This window comes from Osmerus mordax, chromosome 4 (assembly GCF_038355195.1).
Source record: "Osmerus mordax isolate fOsmMor3 chromosome 4, fOsmMor3.pri, whole genome shotgun sequence".
NCBI classification, from domain to species: Eukaryota; Metazoa; Chordata; class Actinopteri; order Osmeriformes; family Osmeridae; genus Osmerus; species Osmerus mordax.
In genome coordinates this window covers 11929501-11949387 of record NC_090053.1, presented here as the reverse complement: position 1 = coordinate 11949387, position 19887 = coordinate 11929501, and the positions used below count along the sequence as shown (strand labels likewise).

Genomic DNA, 19887 nt, shown 5'->3' with positions numbered 1-19887 from the left:
ATGAGCCCATTACCCGGGCTGGGTCTAAGCAGGTCTGCCCCATCATCGCAGCATACATGTGCTATGCGTCTGGAGTTATCCACCTACCCATCCATCTATGGATGGGTAGGTTCCAAATCAGGAAAAGCAATCACTTAAGGACAGTGCATAGATATGTTAAGACGATTAGCTGGAGATCTAACAGACTCCCTCACTCTGGACGAGAGTGGGTCTGGTGTATGGAAATCTGCAGTGATTGATTGAAGGACAACCAGTATTAAGCATCTACATTAAACTATGTTGGAGAGGATCATTAGTGTTGAATCTTCTGTCTTTACTTTAACCCTAATGAGATCATTTATCAAGGCTGTCTGCTGAACAAGCAGAACAAATGCTATGGAGGAACCTCCCATGCCCCTGACTAGTATGGAAATTGGAAACTGTAAGGTATAGCCTGGATGTTGGACCAATCTCAGGCTTAACAAGCTGGGTTGGGTTGATTGTCCAATGCTGGGTACATAGATAGATAGCTCCATAGTTTTTACTAGACCATTAAAGCTGTCCAGAGGAAGACAAACATGTTTTATTTGAAAAGGAAGTTGGCTTTTTGCATCAATGCCAGTTGTACTATATTTGGCAGGGACCTGAAGCCACTGTGTTATAGCTTTACAATTTAAGAGACCACGAGTAAGTGGTGGTTTAAACGCAATTCATCACCCAATATGACAAATTAAAAAGACTTCTTAACTTCTGTTTAAAATAAAGGAGGGCAATTTCCTTTTAATTTCTGCCAAAATATATATATTTTCAAATAAATGCGTGACATCAATTTCAGCTATATGTTCTCCTTGAAAATCTAAAATAAATACTTCTGGGAGTGGCGTCCACAAGGGTTGTAGCAGTGTGGGTGAACAACCGTGCCATGTGGCACCAGTGTTGACAGGATGTCTGCATAGGGCACGTGTCCTAGGCGGTGCCCAATCACCAGACCTGGTGTGCTGCAGCCCCTCAAACCTGCAGCACTGTCCCTGTCCTGTCCTGATGAGTCTGGTGCCCTCCAACTGTACACACCAGAGACAGAGAGGGATGGGAAGGTTGGTGTTGGCAGCCTCTAAATGGGTCAGACTTCTGAATGATGTGGGTCAGCGCTGGATAACAGACGTGGCCCGGAGCCCCCTAACATCAGAGCAGGCCCAGGCATGTTCTCCAACCCTGTGGCTGTCTATGTCAACCCACCATCTGCAGGCCCAGTGGCCCTGCCCCTCCTCTGGACTGCTGTGTCCTCCTGCCTCCTTGGCTGGCTGCATGGGGAGCTCAGTGTGGGTGCTCCCTGTTGGAGGGAGGGCAGGGTACCTGTGGACTGAGGGTGTCGGCCATATAGCCTCATCATCACTCTCTATCTATGTCCAATTCTTACGGCCTCAGTAAACCCCCACACTATACCGCCTTCTCAAGGAAATCTGGGTCAGTGCCCTGTCGCTGATTAAAAAGGGGATTTTTTTTGTGGTTCTCCTGGTGGGGTTGTAGGGGGTGGGGGGGTAAAGGGGGGGGGGTGGTGGGGGGGTGGGGGGCAGATCATAAACACAACAACACTAGGAAACCGTTGCCACGGAAATGTCAGTTTTTTTTATTTTTTACTATTGGATTGAGATGCTCATTCCTCTACCAGGTACTGCTGTTCCCTCCCTGGCCCCGTGCCTGCTGGGGGAGGATGCAGCTGTCAAAGGGCTGGGCTACATCAGAGCCCATCAGAGTCCAGCATAGCGCAGCAGCAGAAACAACACTTCACAAATCCCTGGTTGAGTCAGGGAGTGGCCAACTCCCCTCTACCTATCAGGACAACAGACCCGGGCCTCGGGTGGACTGTGTTCTGCAAGGGAAACAGAGCAGCGGTATTTACAGCGTGAGGATAGGTCAACAAATTCTGCCGATTCACCATCCACTCCTGGTATTACCACAAATCCCCAGTCTCATTTATTGAGTGGTGTGTAAGTAGTGGCTCCGGCTGGCTCTTAAGATGGCCTAGTAGCATGTTCAGCACTTTATCCTAGTATCAGCGCTGACGTGGAGCGCAGGCTAACAAAGCTTAATTAAATGGACTCGGATCGATAGGGTGGCTAGCAAATTTTTACAAACGATTAGAGGGTTGACTGAATAAACTTGTTAGTAGCCACAATGAGTAGGTCTCTGGAAAAAACATCCGTTGGACGTTTTGCTCAACACAGCTCCAACTTTCATTTGCAACAATTTTGCTGAATGGTGTATCATCGTACTCGCAACATCAGTTCCCAGTTGCACAACCCTCTTCATTTCCTCAGGATGCAGTGCAATTAGGTCTTCTTTGTGGTTTGTAGCAGACATGCTGGATGTCCAACCAGCTTCATTATTTTTGCCTGGTTCTCCCTAACACATTAAGGAGGGAAGGGGGGGGGCATGGTCCTGGCACTGTTACCCTGGCAATTAGGCCAAGCCACCTGCTGAAGGAGCTGCTAGCAGCTGCAGCGAGCCCCAACCTCTGCTCCTCTCCTCCCCTGCTTCGAGAGGGGCAGCTGGGGCCACTCCAGCAAAGCAGCCTGCCTGAGCCTGCACTGCCCTGCTCCGCCCGCGCCCTGCCTTCATCCCACCACCCAAACGCACAAAAGACACTGTGTACGCCCCTCGCCTGGGCCTAAGGAAAACATCTGAGGCAGGATTACAAACGGATTGCTGTACCAGGGCTCCTGACAGGGCACCTCGCTGTCTGGAGGCCTCCTACTCATCCCCTCTCTGTTTCCCGTTTTTTTCTCTTGGTCTTTCTTTCCTTTCTCTTTTTCTCCTCCTCCCTCTTTACATCGCTGACCCAGCGCTGACAGTGCTGGAGGTCTGGCAGGGTCCATTGTGGCTCCAGTTCCACATCAGTGGCATGTTTGAAAACATGCCCAATCTGTTTATGCAATCTTACACACAGAAAGACTATCATTAACGCTGTGAAAAAGGCTGTAAGCTAGCATTATCGAAATAATTGCAAATTGCAAGCTGTGAGGAAGACGAGATGTCCTCTGCTGGGACTAGTTCAGGCATCCCAAGCTCAGACGGACCTAAAAATGCTACAAATAATAGATTTTTCTCACAGAAATGAGTGAGTCTTATATGTATATCGTAAAGAGAATATAGACATATTCTTTGAACACTTTTTTGGGGCTTGACATTTTATGTAAAGACCTTGTAAACAAAAGTGTTCCAAATCAGGGTTATTAATATATCTGAATATGTCCTATTTAACTGTGCATGTCTCAGTGCCATAAATGAAGAAGATGCCATTTAGGTTAATAAGGACTTTCTTCATACTGTACCTGAAATAGTGGGGGTGTAATGACACAAGGTTAACACCCAAAGATTATCTTACTATATAGTTTGTAAGGACTAAGCAGGGTAATGCAATTGACCTGACAGTCTATGTAGAACACATATGCAGGTATGAGGAAAACACCAAACATTTGTGAAATCATATGATGTGCAATTGACTGAGTTGCACATCATAGCAAAATATTTGCCTCCAAACTGTTAGCTGAGCTGTCAGGCAGTGCTAAAGTACACTGCTATGAATTTGACATTTATTGAGCTGTCATGCGTGCACCGGTTCTGGGATTAACACTCGATATGACACCTCAGTGACTCATCTTCATCATCAGGGGCAGTAGCATTCCTTCACATTCTGTGTGTGTGTATGTGTGTGTAAATTACACTACCAGACAACGTCTCAGTGCAGGGCAGGCCTGGGAAATAGTGTGCTAAATAGATCTAAGAACTGTTCAGCTGCAGGAACAGGATGAGTACACAGAGAAATCAAGGACAGATATGTTTGGGTACAAAACAGCTTTAAAACATTCTGGGAACTGAAGCAAGTTCTCATTGTTAAGGGCCAATTGGCAAACCCCTGCAAGAGTTTTGCCTTATATGGTAACACTGTTAGGCTTATTTATGGGATAAAATGTCTACTGTCAATCTCTGTATTCTCCCTCACTAAAATAGATCTACTCAGTTGAAAAATTTGGAAGTAAAGCAAATATTAGCATCATCTGAAGATTCTGGCATTTCTTGTGCGTTTTTGTATGAAATGTAATTAGTTCCAAGTAGTCATTATCTTTGTCTCTTGCTTCTTGTCATGGTTAAAGACTGTTTCAGGGTCTTTCTTCCTTTACGTACACGCTGTGTGTTTGTAACATATCTTATAAATTCTGAGAGTTTGTTATAGATTCAAAGAGCTTTTATTGCCATAACAACATCTCACAGTTTAAACTAATTAATGGGTCCCACTTGATAAAGCCTTAACATTTTTACACAACAATGTAGCTTGGAGTGCCTTATTGTTAGGCCTCTTTATTGCCACCTAAAGAGACATGAGATGGTGGCTTGACTTTTACAACTGCTGAATGATAAAACAGGAGAAATTGAGGATCAGTTAAGGTTCTTTTAGCAACATACTTAAGTGATTTATCTACTCAGTAGCAGTCATGTTGTCACGGGCATGCAGTTGGTTGCATGTCCTTTTGAATTACTGTTTGATGATGACAGAGGCCAATTCACTGTGTCAGACTGATGTTTGCAGCTCTGAACTGCATACAGCCTTTAAAAAGCAGCTGTTTTGGGCTGTTGATGTGACACATTAAATACATCAGCAAAGCGTGACATTGAACTCCCACTTAGGATCATGACCCCATTGAGGATTAAGTCTAGCCGTACCTAGCACCCAGGTTCTGAATGTGTCTTGTACAAAGGATAGCTAGCACATGGTTTGAATCTAAGCGACATGGAAGCCTGTATTTGGGACACTGTCTTGCATACCTCTGTTGAACATATTGACATTGTTTTGCTCTGTGCCCTGTTTAAAGCTTTGACGTCCAGGGTATAGGCCCAGGCCTAATGCTGTTACTAGTGTCTAGTGGATCACTGCAGATTTGGCAGGCCATAATCCCCTTTTACATGGTGTACTTAATCCAAAAAGACTTCACCTAAATTCCCCTCATGGTGTTCCTCCATACCCTATGTAACGGAGTGAGAACCGTGAAACTCGCTCCTCAGGTATGTAAGAGGCCACTGCGTCAAAGAAGAGCTAGCTTTTCTTTGGCGTAGTTGGTAGTGGTCGCGCTTGGCAAGTCGGAGGCCGAGAGTTCGAATCCCGTGAGTGGCAAACTACCTTGTCAGACAGAGCGTGGCTACGGCTTTTACAGACCCGTTACATTGGTGCCGTGACCCGGATTCACTAGGTTAGCGTCAGCTAACAGCCGGAGTGAGTTTCAGAGGGGTGAGTGTAACGGAGTGAGAACCGTGAAACTCGCTCCTCAGGTATGTAAGAGGCCACCCGCGTCAAAGAAGAGCTAGCTTTTCTTTGGCGTAGTTGGTAGTGGTCGCGCTTGGCAAATCGGAGGCCGAGCATTCAAATCCCGTGAGTGGCGAACTACCTTGTCAGACGGAGCGTGGCTGCGGCTCTTATAGACCCATCACAGCTACTTGTTTTGTTTTTAAACACATCTAATAATGCCAGGAATGTCTGTTTGTTTGTTTGTGTGTGTTTGTGTGTGTGTTTGTCTGTCCGTGTTAGTTTCCTACGATTATCTGGAGAACCGGGCAGTCTGCAAAGTTCGAAATTTCTTTTTATAATCCAATGGAGTGCATATACGATTTGAAACTCTGTAATGTGGAAAGAATAGTTTTGCAAGCTTGTAAACTAAATTTGAAGGTTTGTAATACAAACTTGCAAGGTTGAAACTTGATATGTGAACGTATTTTTTATGTTTGTAAGCATAATAATTCAGCTACGAGTATTCAAAACGTGGGTTAGAGTTCAGAGTTCTGACACTGTTGTCAAGCCGTGAAAGTTTTGAAACTCTGGAAACTGAGAAAGATTTGAAACTCTGAAGAGTTAGGTCAGGACATTGCGACATTGACCAATCAGATTTCTCGACAAAGTCTTGCATTTGTTAGATTCTCACATCAATCTAAAATAATTCCAGAAGTGACACCACATTGTTGTGGGTCACAATGCGCTTGCATTTACTACTGATGTCCCTGCCTGAGATTATATCAAATTTACAGCCCTGAACTGGACATATACTGGATTAAGCAAGGGAAGTTTTTTATAATGCATTGTATTGCATACTTCTTGAGCAAGCTTAGAATAAATGAGTAGTATGAGTAGCTCAAATGAGGGGTCTGTGCCCCAGTAGCGTCATGTCTAACAATGCCCCTGTGCCCCACCATATGCAGCTGGTGCCCTTTTTTTCGCCCCTGCCCCTCAGATAGCCTGAGTCCACCACTGAGGTTGACTGAGATAGAGAAGTGGGACTGGGCAATACGTTTGCAGTCTTCTGAACTTGGACATGGAACACTCTGTTCCCCTTTACACTACCAGCACAGTCAATATTGCAGTTAGATGGGTGGATAGGTTACTAGACAGGAATGCTAGTATCATTAAAGCCTGGTGACGTATACATCAGGCTGCCGAGAATGTAAAAATTCACACGTTTTACATTTTAACCTATTCTTTCGTTGACTTGTCAGATATTTAAAGATGTATAGTACAACGCACTCCTTAATATTTCACCCCTTACATTTTCCTCTGTGGTTATCTGTATGTTGCACAGATTCTTTAAGCACACCGTTCAATTCTGGGGGGGATGTCCCTGTACTTACTGTAAGTAGCTCTGGATAAGAGCGTCTACTAAAATGTAAATGTATATAATATACTATTTACTCTATATATGCTTTGTGTCATCTAGTGCACTGCTTTAGCAAACTCTAACCATGTTATTAGCACAAACTTTTGTGGGCTATGATTTAATCACATACCTTTTTATTAATGAATGACCACCTCAGAAATTATTGAATGTGGAGCTGGTAATATCATCTAAAATAGGAATCCATTTCCTAATAAAACCTTGTTGCAAGCAGAAGTAGCTTGTAAATTATGTAATGTGAGGCAGATGCAGGGATTTGTTGACTTTTTGATGGCCGATGAATTGAAGGTCAAGAAAGCCAGCTTAAGTCTTCGGTTGAGTAGGATGTTGAGAGGAAATATTTAGTCCCATAATACGCTGAAAACCCAAACAGTATTAACAGGTCAAAAAATAAAGTGGAAGTTGCACCCTATGGAGCGAAGGATTAAGCCTAAAGAGTTGGGTGAATGCTCTCGCCATTTATTACTAAGGTATCAGCTGTCTGCTGTCGGTTTGTCATGAGTCTTATTCTATTTCTGATGCAGGCATACATAAGTCTAGAACTATACACTATGCATACAGTAGTTTGTCCCTTACAGGACAATAGGAACATTTGTAGCTCAGCCCCCTCATATCCAAAAGATATCACTAGGATGTTTTTAATATGAGCTAACTGAACAGACTGAAGTCAGTCTTTAGTCCTACAGTCACTACCTTGTCGGGTTTGTTGTGTTGTTTTCTTTAAAAGTACGCTCGCTAATATAGCGGGACAAGCTATTCCTTAGGCCTAGAAATCCGAGGTGTTGCGTGAGAGCGCGTGAAATGGTTGAAATGCGTCTCACTGCAAATGCGTGAGTTTTGAGAGCCCTGAATTAAACATAATCTGTATGTTCTAAACTTTAATGCAGATTTTAGATTGGTTAGTATTAGCTGCCAGTCACTCCTTGTCACTGCGCACCGTTGTCACATTAAAAGGAGCTAACAAGCGTGCAAAATACATCTATAACATCAGGGCTGACAACTCCTGCCTCGTCCATTAGGCTACTGTTTACAACGTTAGCAGGACTACTTGGTTGGCGTTCAGGGTTCGAATTACGGGGGAGGTTTGGGGGGGTTTGACCCCCCTAATTAAGACTTTGCCCCCCCCCCCCCCTCTAAAAGAGGTAAGAACCACCGGGGGGTCGATACATTTATATATCGTTCTTACCTGTAATCGTAAATATAACTTTACGTCCTGGAGAAGAAGCTGACCGCCCCCCGATTATCTAGGGTGACCATATTTGAGTTTGTGAAAAAGAGGACACTTCGCGTCGGCGGGGAGGGGTGTGTGTGTGTGTGTGTGGGGGGGGGGTGCTGCCGCAATATCTGATCGAAATGACAGTTCTCTCTACAGTCACAGCTCGCGCAAGAAGGTGGAACGTAAGGAAGATACCCTTTCTAAAACTTGTAAGGGCGTAATAGTTTGTGAAAGACCCAGAGAAACACAAATATCTGACGAGGCAAAATCCCAGACAATTTAGGAATCCCCGCCGGACAAATTTTTTAGGTCTCGAAAAGAGGACATGTCCGGGTAAAAGAGGACGTCCTCTTTTACGAATTTGCACTCTGTTGGCGTTGCCTTCTCAACGTGAGAAATACAAGGTGTGGCGTGAGAGCGTGTGAACTGGTTGAAATGCGTGTGTCTCACGGCCAATGCGTGAGAGTTGGCAGCCCTGGTTTAACATAATTTTTTTTGTTGTGGTGCTGTTCTGTAAAAACGTTGTCGGGTGCTCAGTGGTTGGGAGCACCAGTGCCACCCATTAAAATAGTTTCGAGCCTGTTTAGTGGAAGAGACAGAAAGCTCTCAGCAGAGTGGTGAGCTCTAAAAACTGTCATGTTGGCCAGGGGTCTCATTTATAAAGCTTGCGTACGCACAAAACGGGGCTGAAAATGTGCGTACGCCACTTTACACGCAAAGGTTGTGATTTATAAAAAACAAACTTGACGGGAGAATGTGCGGTCCTCCACGCAAACTCTGACCCTGCCATAGGCCTACGCACATTTTGGAAGCAGTTGGAATTGGCGACGCAGATGACTGTACTGTAGTCAGACTGCAGAAAGTGAATGTGGGAAGAACATTACTCGTAATATTTATATATTTTGTTTTCCTTACACACGTTTTTTTCACTCGATTTCATAATTATCATGAAGATTAAATCCAGCAGTGTTATTTGCGCTTCTACTGACTGTTAATTGTTCCATAAACACCTTGTACAATCCAACTCAAATTTTAAATCAAAATTCAGCGCTGTATGTCTCACCATCAGATTATCCACTACGGGATGTAGGAGGCAGAGATGCCCGAGCCCGACTGCATGGAATACAGGATAACATCACATATCCTACCTTTAGATAACTGCAGAACACATTGTATACTAAATATATTTCTTTAATACTGTGCATATATCATCATATGTCAAAAACTGGAAATACAGTCGTTAAGATCCCGCGCAATCGCTACACTCTACGTCCTCGTTATCAGTCCAGACTTCAATAGACTACTTGTTCATAACAAAACACTTTTGTTTTCAAATTGTATCTCAATTTGCGGTATCACTGGCACAGTTGACCACACTCGCACTGTTTTTTTTTTATTGGTGATCCAACGGCCACCAAATAATGTGGTTTTCGGGCCTCCACCAATAGGTTAACAGTGTCTGAGAAGTTGTCATGCGCCATAATTCACCGTGAAGAACAATCGCATGCCAGGGTCATTAATATACTGGATTAGCATTCATGAGGTGCTTTGCATTGACCAATTATGGTTAAAAATGGGCGTGTTCAGGGCGGGGTGAAATGCAGATTCACGTACGCACACTTGTGGGTAGTCTGTGATTTATAAAGGGAACATTGCTTACAGGTGTGCGTAGGCACGGTTTTATAAATCTGATTTTTTTTTGCCGTACGCCATTTTAGGCTTTTGGGCGTACGTACACTTTTAGTAAGAATCCTACGCACAGTTTTATAAATGAGACCCCTGGACCTGACCTAATCGACACAAAGTGAGGTTGACTTAAGAAACTGTTAAAAATGCACTTGCATCCCCTTAATGCTCCACTCACCAAAGAGCTGCAGGGTAAACGAACACTTACATTGCTGACATTACTGACTTTATCTGTCCTGAGTCACTGAATAGCCTTCTCAAGTGAATTTAGTTATATTTTATGGTATAGGACAAGTCCCGGGTCTGTAGAGGTGGTGGGATGAAACATAGTCATGCTTCATCAGCTCTTACTCCTTGCAATTACAATTCAAATCACTTTGATTGAAACGTTTTGTTTTACACAATACTTCGTACTTTAGATACCCTGCTGGAGCGATTGCATCCTTATCAGCATAATGTGCACAAAAAAATCACTACCCCTAGAATACCTAAGAAATTCTGAACATAAGCAGCTTTTTGATTTTATGACCTCAGTTGCTGTTTGATGGTGGGAGAGGTGTGGGGGGGAGAGAGTAAAGCATGTTGTGTGTGACATCTCCAAAAATCTGTGTTGTCTGGCCTCACGGTGTTAGCAGCTTTCTGACACATAATTCGTTGTTTGCGATGCCCTGCCCGATTATGGTTTCTCTCCGTCGCAAAACTGTCCGCTCCTTTTCATTAGCTGTCAGCATGAATGTTGTTCCCTGTCAGTTTGTTTCACACAGCAGGCAGAAAAGGGCCTGTGCCCTGAGTCTCAAAGGCTCTACACTCCCATTTAGGGCTTTTCCTCTGCATTCTCCTCAAAGTCTTTATAAGGTCAAAGCCCTGCTGTCTGGGTGGTTTACTGGTTGGAGGATGTTGGGGCCTGGCTTTAGTTAGCGCAAGGAGAGGATGTTTGTTTGAAAGATGTTTGGATTTACAGTCTGCGGTCTTTACACATCGGTAGAGGCGTGTTTACAATTGGTTCAGGTTATCTCAATCCATTTCCCATCAAGTATTTTTGGAGTGCCAACATTGTTTGTGTTCTCACTCATCCCAGATCTGCGCTGTGCTGCTGGCTGGTGTTTGTGAAGGTCTGGAAATCCGTGAAACAATACTAGGCAGCTGTGACGTTCGGTCCAGTGCTTTGACCTGTAACCCTGTGAAGTCATGCTAACCCTCTGGCCCATTCTCATCCATTCTAGTCCCCCTTTCCTGTCGTGTCTGTGGTCATGTGTGGAAGACATTCCCTTGATTACCGCAGAGACGTGAAAATCGAAATGCCTGGCAGTCTCCTGATCCTCGGTCAGTTTTGGATCCCTCTTACACCCGGCCTCAATCTGGCCCCCTTGTGAAAGTGGCACGTGCCGTTGTTTGGACTCCCACATCGCCCTGTGTCCTCAAGCTCTGATTGAGCTCAGAGGATTACCAAGCAAACTTGAGCTGGATTAATGAAGGAGAACATGGAATCTCCTCTGCACAGTGAGAACGAGACGTAAACACAGCTCATGGCAGCAGCCATTTCTCCATGCCATGTCTCTGACAATCTTGCCCCACTAGAGTCTTTATTCAACCAAACACGTTGTATCATCCTCCCCAACGCTGCACTGAATGTAAACATATTACCTTTGATTGTCTGTGCCCGAAAGAAAACCCCTGTTCATTTTGGTTCGCTAAGCGTACATCTGTGTGCATTTTTAATGCCACTGTGTTACTGAAGGCTTACGTGCAACACATTCCAGCACTCTGTCATCTTTAGAGTGTGGATGTTAGGTTAAATGTAGGTTCTTTAAGATGTCGCAGATGTCTGCCTTGACTCTGTCCTCCTGGGCTCCACGGCGATCTTGTAAGGAGCAGAGTTGGTCAGGCGACTGTCGTTTATGGGGTGTATTATGGTTTAATCTTTGCACTGTGTTTGGACGAGCAATTAGAAGGAGCTCAATAAACTGAAAGTCCCTGTAAAAGTGGTCCCAGGTCTGTGCTCTAATTGCTAAGAATGGGGATAAAGCTGCTATCATGTTGAGATTAATGGTACACCGTTAAACATGCTCGTACCGCTAAATGATATTCTAGATTAATATCCCCAGAATACTAGATCTTCTGAAATATTATGGGAGTAGGGCTCTGCCACGAATTGAGCTATGCATAGTGACCAAGGTTTCCTAGCCAAACTCCTTTGTGTTCAGAGACACAGCTATTTATTCTGTTCAGTCATTGAGTTTAAAAAGGCAAACATTTTCATTTTTATTGCGCAGTGGATTGCACAGGTCATAGGGTGGGCTTCCTGGTTAATTAATATCACTATAAGACATGACTTATAAGCAGCAGCTTGAGGGGCCTATTCTACTGGTCTCTAAGCAAATTAGAGGCAGACAAAAGCACAAGAGCCCAGCTTTGTTATTGAATTACGTCGGCAATGCTCTGCTGAGAGTATTATTCACAGGATGCTCAAAGGCTTGGGGATATAAAACAGGAACAAATTAGTTTGTTTTGTACTTATTCCATAACAGGACTGCTCGAGGATAGGAATAGGATGTCCAATGCACTGTCAAATAACATCTAGATGATGATGACCAACTACACTGTCTAAGAACAATGCCTTCTTGGAGAGTTCCTAGTTTCTTCTTCTTGCTTATTAAATATCAGTATGTGTGTGTTTGACTAGGTGTAGGGGGTTTCTTTCAAATGACCTTTCTCTTATGACTAGATTCCACCTGCTTGTATAACTGGATACCTACTTGAGTCATATGAGAACAGAGACATGGAAACAGATGGAAAATGAATGAGAGAGAGAGAGAGATTTTTTAAGGGTCTGTTAGATGCACCTGCTTGTCTGGAGAGGAGCAGATCTTGTGCTTCACAAAAACATATCTTCAGACTGTTCTAAAAATACGTTTGTCCATCTCCTGTCAACCAGATAATATTTCCATTGGGGGCAGTGGGTTACAGTTGTGCAGATAGCTTGGTTATGTTTTTAAGTAGTAGAGATGGACTGGTAAACATCTCAACATTTTATCATTGTGTGGAATGATTCAACCTGCTGAAAAATATTAAATTCATCTTCGAGAGATGAATGATGTCTGAAATCGTACAGTTTGCATGTTTAGTAACTGTTGAATGAACCTAATGCATGGTCCTTACACAGTTAAGAGCTGCCTGTGCTGGTGATAGGAAAATGTAGTCATGTTATTACCAAGGAGACTATGTGTCTGAAAACACAAGCGGCAGAGAAAAAGAGAGAAACAGAGATAGGGGAAAAAATGAAACTGAGAATGAGAGACCTAAAAAATTTTAGTCTCTGGTTTTGGACTCATTGCCATCATCTCCTGGTAGGTGTTTCCTCTTTGAGGCTTCCTGTGGTGAAAGAAATAGTGGTGTTGCTATGACGAGACAACACACGGTTTCTAAGGAAACTCATGAAACGTAGACCGCACCACACTAATTTGATGCACCACAGTTCAGTTAGCAAGCACACCCACAGTGAATTTCATTGGTATCCTTTAACATCCCTGAAACCCTTCCTTTCCTTCATTCAACTTATGTTGGACAGTGTGGCCGTACCACATAGACTTAAAAGCAATAAAGTGTCATGTTTACATTTACATTTAGCAGACGCTCTTATCCAGAGCAACTTACAGTAAATACAGGTACATTCTCCCCAAGGGTGAAGTGCCTTGCCCAAGGACACAACGTCATTTTGCACGGTCGGGAATCGAACTGGCAACCTTCAGATTACTAGCCCGCTTCCCTAACCGCTCAGCCACCTGACTCCCTATGTTAGTGAATACAACTATTAAAATTGTAAGCTAAGCATAGTATTTTAGCAACCCAATAATGTCCTGTATATGTAGGATTCAAGTGAGCATAAAATGGACCTAGCCTAAAGCCCCAGGGCCATACTGGACCAGAGCAGGACCCTGATGTACCATGGAGTCCTAGGGCTGGTACTAGTGTGGCTGCTTTACTGTTTACCCGAAGCCAACATACCAGGTTGGTCTTACCGTCATCTGTCCTGACAACTGGGAGTCGCTGAAGGCCTCGGGAGGAGGCTATGTTTCTCATTCGCAGCGAGCAAACACAAACTCTTCTTTTTGTCTTCCGTTTGCCGAGTAAGTGACCCAAACGACCCACGTCAGGATCGAATAATAAGAGGCAACCTGTTCGGCCTGCTCTTTCGCATCGGAGAAAGCTCATCGACGCGTGAGGTGCGATGTTATACGGACGTGACACTCCTGTCGGGGTTGCTGAGCACATGTGTTGATTCTTAGCATCTAAAGGCAGCGCTCTCCACACAGCAGCTTTCCAGGAAGATGTATTTTCCTGAATGGTGAAATTGAGTCACGTTTCCATGTATGCTCATTAATTGCCTGCTCGGGGCGTATGAGTAACATCTGTCCTGCTGACTGGAGCCTCCCTCCTGGTAGGGGTGATGCTGGCCGACCGGGAGCCAGCATGAGGCTAATGTGGGGCGGCTGGCGGTCTCAGTGTGAGTTCCCTCCCCACCCTGCTACCAGCTCATTAATGGAGCTGAAATGCGGTAGAATCATCTGGAACAGCGTGATGTGCGACTGCTTCAGAGCATTCTGAATCAGGACAATTAGTCGACCCAGCCAGGGCCTAATGCCGCACCTCATCCACTAAGTGTTTCCAGCATTTTAATCGAGAGCGCCACTTTTTGCGTTCCGAGGATCTTGTTTTGCATCACGTTTTCTTTCATAGAAATTTATTTGATCAATGCATGTCAGTTGTTACAAATTTGATTTGATGTTTGTGTTAATTAGTCCTGGTATCATCTCTAAAAGAGTCCAGTTGCATATTGTGCCCACCTCAAGCAGCCCTTTAATGCATTCAAACGAGTTATTGGAATAGGAGATACTGGTGGCTGAGATGAAGAGTGCCAGGTAGGTATTCCTGATGTCAGTGCGTCTGCCCCTGTGTGTGAGTCATTGTGCCAGGCTCCTGCCCCCCTGACAGATAGCCGTTTTTAATGAGGATTTGTGACTGACCAGGCTACATATTGAAACTCCAGCTGTCCACTCCATTAGATTTGGAGTACATTAGCTTTGTAGCTAGCTCCCCTCAAACTGAGGAGATTATGTTTCTATGTAGACCAGCTATTGCCCTGTTGTGTGTGGACTATATTGCCTTTTTCTCTCAGAATAGCTGCTGTGTCTGAGACTCTATGAGGTTTGTCTATGTAGTTATCCATTAGCTCAAAGCTACTCAGTTTCATCAACATCCTTTACAATGGCAATACCTCTACACATTTGTTTTGATTTGTCAGTCAGCTAGCGTGCTTTGATCAGGATGCTCTATCTGCAAGTTGACACGGTTTCTAGAACTTGGTAATGTTTTCTAATTGGTGTCTTGTGTACTGCCTGAATTGACAGTAAAACAAATACGCCACCTTGTGGCTGAGAGAGGAATACACTAGATTGCACTAAAATGGTATTTGGCTATGTGAATGTTGTTGAGAGTTTAACGTGCTAAGAGGTGTTATTCATTGATAAGTGATAAGTCATTTTTTTGTAAATATTTTTTGGGCCCGGGCCGCTACATGTTTAGCTCCCATACCCAGACCCCACCCCGCGGGGTGAACCTTTGCAGCCAATCGCAAACAGCCAGGCATCTAGCACAGACAATACAGTACAACAGGGACAACAGTGTGTGCATGTGTGTGCTCCTGCATTTATGGACCTGACTCAGTGGCTACATGTTTAGTTTTCTTTCAGCCAGTGTTTCACCTTTCTATTAAATGTTTTCAGTTCGGTTTGTGTTTTTATTTCAGTGGGTAAATCATAAAAAAAAATGGGTCCCTATCACTGAAAAACATGACTGGCCGAAAGTGGTTTTTGCGCCCCTCTGCTATGCAGTTGCCACCCACTGCTCCCCTAGTGGCCACTCTCCTTGTATTTGTTTTTGTCACAAAAGGACAGAGTACTGCTGGAGCTAGATTATTTGTGCATTTAAAAGTCAGTTTAAGAAAAGAGAACTTAATAAAGCTATCAAAATGATTCTGTACAATCAAACAGTGGTGCCACATTGTTGGTTTCTGATCCATTATTTTCAGTGCCTATTCGTTTAATGATATGATGGGTTTGACTGTTGTCTGGGAGGCTTGGCCCCATACAGTAACACAGTAGGATAAGTGAGAGAGTATCATGGCATGAAAAAACATTAAAGCTGCCTTGACAGGTATGTAATGCCTTATCCTTCTGAAACAGATTATAGATTCATTCTATCATTTAATTATATCTTCTGTGTTTCCTTGCAGGAATCCTCTTCTCTACCTTGGTGTTTGGGCCCGCCTGTGGCTTCATCCTGGGATCTCTCTGTACCAAGTTCTACGTGGACGCTGTCTTTATAGACACCAGTGAGACACTGTTCCAAGTCTGCCTAAACTAAATCCAGTTTAGCGGTTTGTGTCGTGTCTTGGTCATTTGTGCTAACTTTGTGTTCCCTTGCCACAGGTCGGCTGACCATCACCCCTGACGACCCTCGGTGGATTGGGGCTTGGTGGGGGGGTTTCCTCCTGTGTGGTGCCTTACTGTTCTTCTCAGCCCTCTTCATGTTTGGCTTCCCCCAGTCTCTGCCTCGCCGGGATGGGGAGGACGGGGGGGAAAGTGAGCAGGCTATGCTCTCCCCTTCCACCTCCATGGACTACAAGCCCAAGCCCAGCAATGGTGTGGCGCATAATCACGAGCCGACCAACAGCCCCACCTGCTGTCAGCAGCTCCGAGGTAGGAACAACCGACACAACGCTAATTACAAATGGCTACTGTCACTAGATCAGCTTGTTATCCACACACGGATAAATGTACAATGACCTGTGTTTGCCAACACGCATCCCTGTGTCATATCAGGACTCCTCAGTGACCATGGTGCTGATTATAACACAGGTTTCCCAATAGTTACAACTTTGTTTATAAAAACAAATTGCCACGGTTAGTTAGTTAGTAGCAACACAATCATTCACAAACGTACCGACTGACCTTGAATTCACGCACAAAGTATCGGAGGTATGCACTAGGGAATCTAGGACAGGCATATTTAGTGACCTTCCTTTTGGGTATGCCAAACACACATAAATAAATCCAATCAATCCACCTCACCTGGCGTTCCTACTATCTCTACATGTTTTACGTAGCACACCTGGATCCAACCCACTTTTGGCCCACTAGGTGCTAGCTGCCACACCTGGACAAACCAAATCACTGGAGGGGTTGATATGGGGTCAGATGGCTGAGCGGTTAGGGAATCGGGCTAATAATCAGAAGGTTGCTGGTTCGATTCCAGACCATGTCAAATGACATTGTGTCCTTGGGCAAGGCACTTCACCCTACTTGCCTCGGGGGGAATGTCCCTGTACTTACTGTAAGTCGCTCTGGATAAGAGCGTTCGCTAAATGACTTAATGTAATGTAATATGATGGGAGAAGAAACTGACAGTTTACTTTCCTTTAGTGACACAAAATAGCTACATACCGCAGGGCTTAGAATACCGCAGGGCTTAGAATCTTGTCAATTTTGTGGCGTTAAGTGTCTTTGCTCTTCCTCCTCTCCTCAACAGTGATCCCCAAGGTTACCAAGCACCTCCTCTCCAACCCAGTGTTCACCTGCATCACCCTGGCAGCCTGCATGGAAATCGGCGTGGTCGCCGGCTTCGCTGCGTTCCTGGGGAAATACCTTGAGCAGCAGTTCAACCTCACCACCTCCTCCGCCAATCAACTCTTAGGTTTATTTCACCAAAACACTTTCTCTCTGTCTCTCTCTCTGTCTCTCTCGCTCGCTCGCTCACTCACTCCATTTCCGTCTGTCTCTCTTGCTCTCTCTCTCTCGCTCTCTGTTTCTCTCTTCCTCTCGCTCCCTCTCTCTTTTGCTCTCCCTCTCTTTTCCTTCTCTCTATTAGACACACACACACACAGACTGCAGTATGCTAACCAGGTCTGTCTCCCCTGTCCGTCCCCGTCCCCCCCTGACAGGTATGACCGCTATTCCCTGTGCGTGTCTGGGGATCTTCCTGGGGGGCTTGCTGGTCAAGAAGCTGAATCTGTCAGCGCTGGGTGCCATCCGTATGGCCATGCTAGTCAACCTGGTATCCACTGCCTGCTACGTCTCCTTCCTCTTCCTGGGCTGTGACACCGGCCCTGTCGCTGGGGTGACCGTCGCCTATGGCAACGAGTAAGAACCCTGTGTGCCTATTGCGATGCATAGCGTTTCTGTTTGTGAGGGCTTGGGAAAGAGTGTCCATGTAGTCACTGTACTTCATTGTAGTGTTATGTTATTGTGACATTACATTATTTAAGTGCTCATTTACAGTAGTAACCAGTAAGCAGTATACATAATTATAATTAATCACAAAAACAATTTCTTCTCATAAGTAGAAAAGTCTTTCTCCACAAAGTGTCTAATGGGCTGTTAACGTAGCCTGACATAATATTTTTCACTAGGGGGAATAATGAGTTTTTTAAATGGTCTTAATGTAAACAAGTGTTTAGGGTGGTGGAGACAGCTGACATTGCTTAGCCACAAGCTTGTTAATATTTGAATACTGAAATTGCAGGCTTTCTCATGTCGGAACAAACCCTTGATTACATGTGCATGCTTAATAAATCTATGCAGTACAACATAGATTGCTAGAGACAAAGCAAAGGGGAAGGAAAACGGATATCACACTGTCTTAAAGCAGCCATCTCAAGGAGTACTTATTGCAGTACAGTATGGGTTTTTCCTGAATCCTTTATATGTCTCCCTTATCCTCTTTCTCTCTCTCTCTCTCTCTCTCTCTCTCTCTCTCTCTCTCTCTCTCTCTCTCTCTCTCTCTCTCTCTCTCTCTCTCTCTCTCTCTCTCTCTCTCCTCACTCTGCCGCTCCCCCTCCCTCTGTCCATCTCTCTCTTTTCTTCTCTTTCCCTCCCTCCCTATTTCCCTCCGTCCATCCGTGTCTCTCTCTCCCTCCCTCTGTCCCTTTCTCCCTCCCTCCCTCTTTCCCTCCCTCTGTCCCTCTCCCTCCTTCTCGGTCTCCCACCCTCTTTCTCTACCTCTGGCCCTCTCTCTCTCCCTACTTCCCTCCCTCTGCCTCTCTCTCCCTCCTTGTCTGTCTCCCTCCCTCTTTCTGTCCCCCTCCCTCCTTCTCTCTCCCCTCCTTCTTTCACTCCAGGACCCTGCGCGTAGGCCAGAAGCCTGAGGCGGCCTGCATCAGTCACTGTAACTGCTTCACGTCGTCTGTCAGTCCAGTTTGTGGCTCCAACGGCGTCACCTATCTGTCCTCCTGCTTCGCCGGCTGCAACAGATCAGTGAGCACAGGCACCCCGCCCCCCCTCACTCAGGTCATTACCCTGGCAGGCAGACCCCCCCCCCCAGCCCCATTCACACTGTGCCCTGTGATAGATAGCCATTTAGCACAGTCCATATGCTGTGGTCTGTAACCAGGCCAGCAGCCTTCTTGGGGACAGAGTCACTATAATAAATACAAAATACAGTGGTCTGGCTGAAACTACTACAGTGAATAGATTGTATTCTTGCACAGCTATGTATCACTTAAATTACCTTTCATTAAAACTAAGTGGCTTCATTCATGTCCTGTCACATGTTCAAAAACATCCTCCAGGGGCCTTATTCGGCTATTTTATGGCTTGTAAGTCCAGGCAGGTATTTCTCCCCCTTGGAACAGACAATAGTTTCCAGGCGAATGTTCTCTTCATTCAAATCCCATCCAGCGAACGTCCTTGCCCGCCTCGTGTGTGTGAATCACAGTTATTATCTCAGCCTTGCCATCAGTCAGAGCACTGACCTTTCTACAGATGGATGTTTACATCAACACTACACAACCCACGCCAGGAAGAACGATGCAGGAACTTTTACTGCTCCTCGCTAAAGCAAACTCCAGTGTGATCTAGCTTTGTTGCTGTGTTTAGAATCGGACCGGCTGCTCGTGTATATCCAGCGACAGTGAGTTTGCCACGGCAGTCCCAGGGAAGTGCCCCAGCCCTGGCTGCCAGGAGGCCTTCCTCATCTTCCTGTGTGTCATCTGTGCCTGCAGCATGATTGGAGCCATGGCCCAGACACCCTCTGTCATCATCTTGATCCGGTACCAAACCCTCAGTCCTGTGTGTGCGTGCATGAGAAGCAACCTGTGGTGTAGTGAAAACATGCTGACATTCCTCTGTTTGTTCCCCCTCAGGACTGTGAGCCCTGAGCTTAAATCCTATGCTCTTGGAGTTCTGTTTCTCTTGCTGCGACTCATAGGTAAGACATGATCTGAACCTCCCTTAT

General features: G+C 45.0%; 1 protein-coding gene across 2 annotated transcripts in view; it reads left to right on the top strand.

The window, feature by feature from the left end:
• Positions 1 to 19887, top strand: part of slco3a1a (solute carrier organic anion transporter family member 3A1a) — a 34688-nt gene that overhangs the window by 12666 nt on the left and 2135 nt on the right. Inside the window, exons 3-9 of one of the 2 annotated variants that reach the window (XM_067235201.1) lie at positions 15890 to 15988; positions 16086 to 16355; positions 17185 to 17349; positions 17597 to 17795; positions 18773 to 18941; positions 19530 to 19702; positions 19796 to 19860. In XM_067235201.1, the coding sequence (XP_067091302.1) occupies positions 15890 to 15988; positions 16086 to 16355; positions 17185 to 17349; positions 17597 to 17795; positions 18773 to 18941; positions 19530 to 19702; positions 19796 to 19860 (1140 nt within the window). The remainder of the gene's footprint in view (positions 1 to 15889; positions 15989 to 16085; positions 16356 to 17184; positions 17350 to 17596; positions 17796 to 18772; positions 18942 to 19529; positions 19703 to 19795; positions 19861 to 19887) is intronic. The other variant, XM_067235202.1, reaches the window with a different exon arrangement.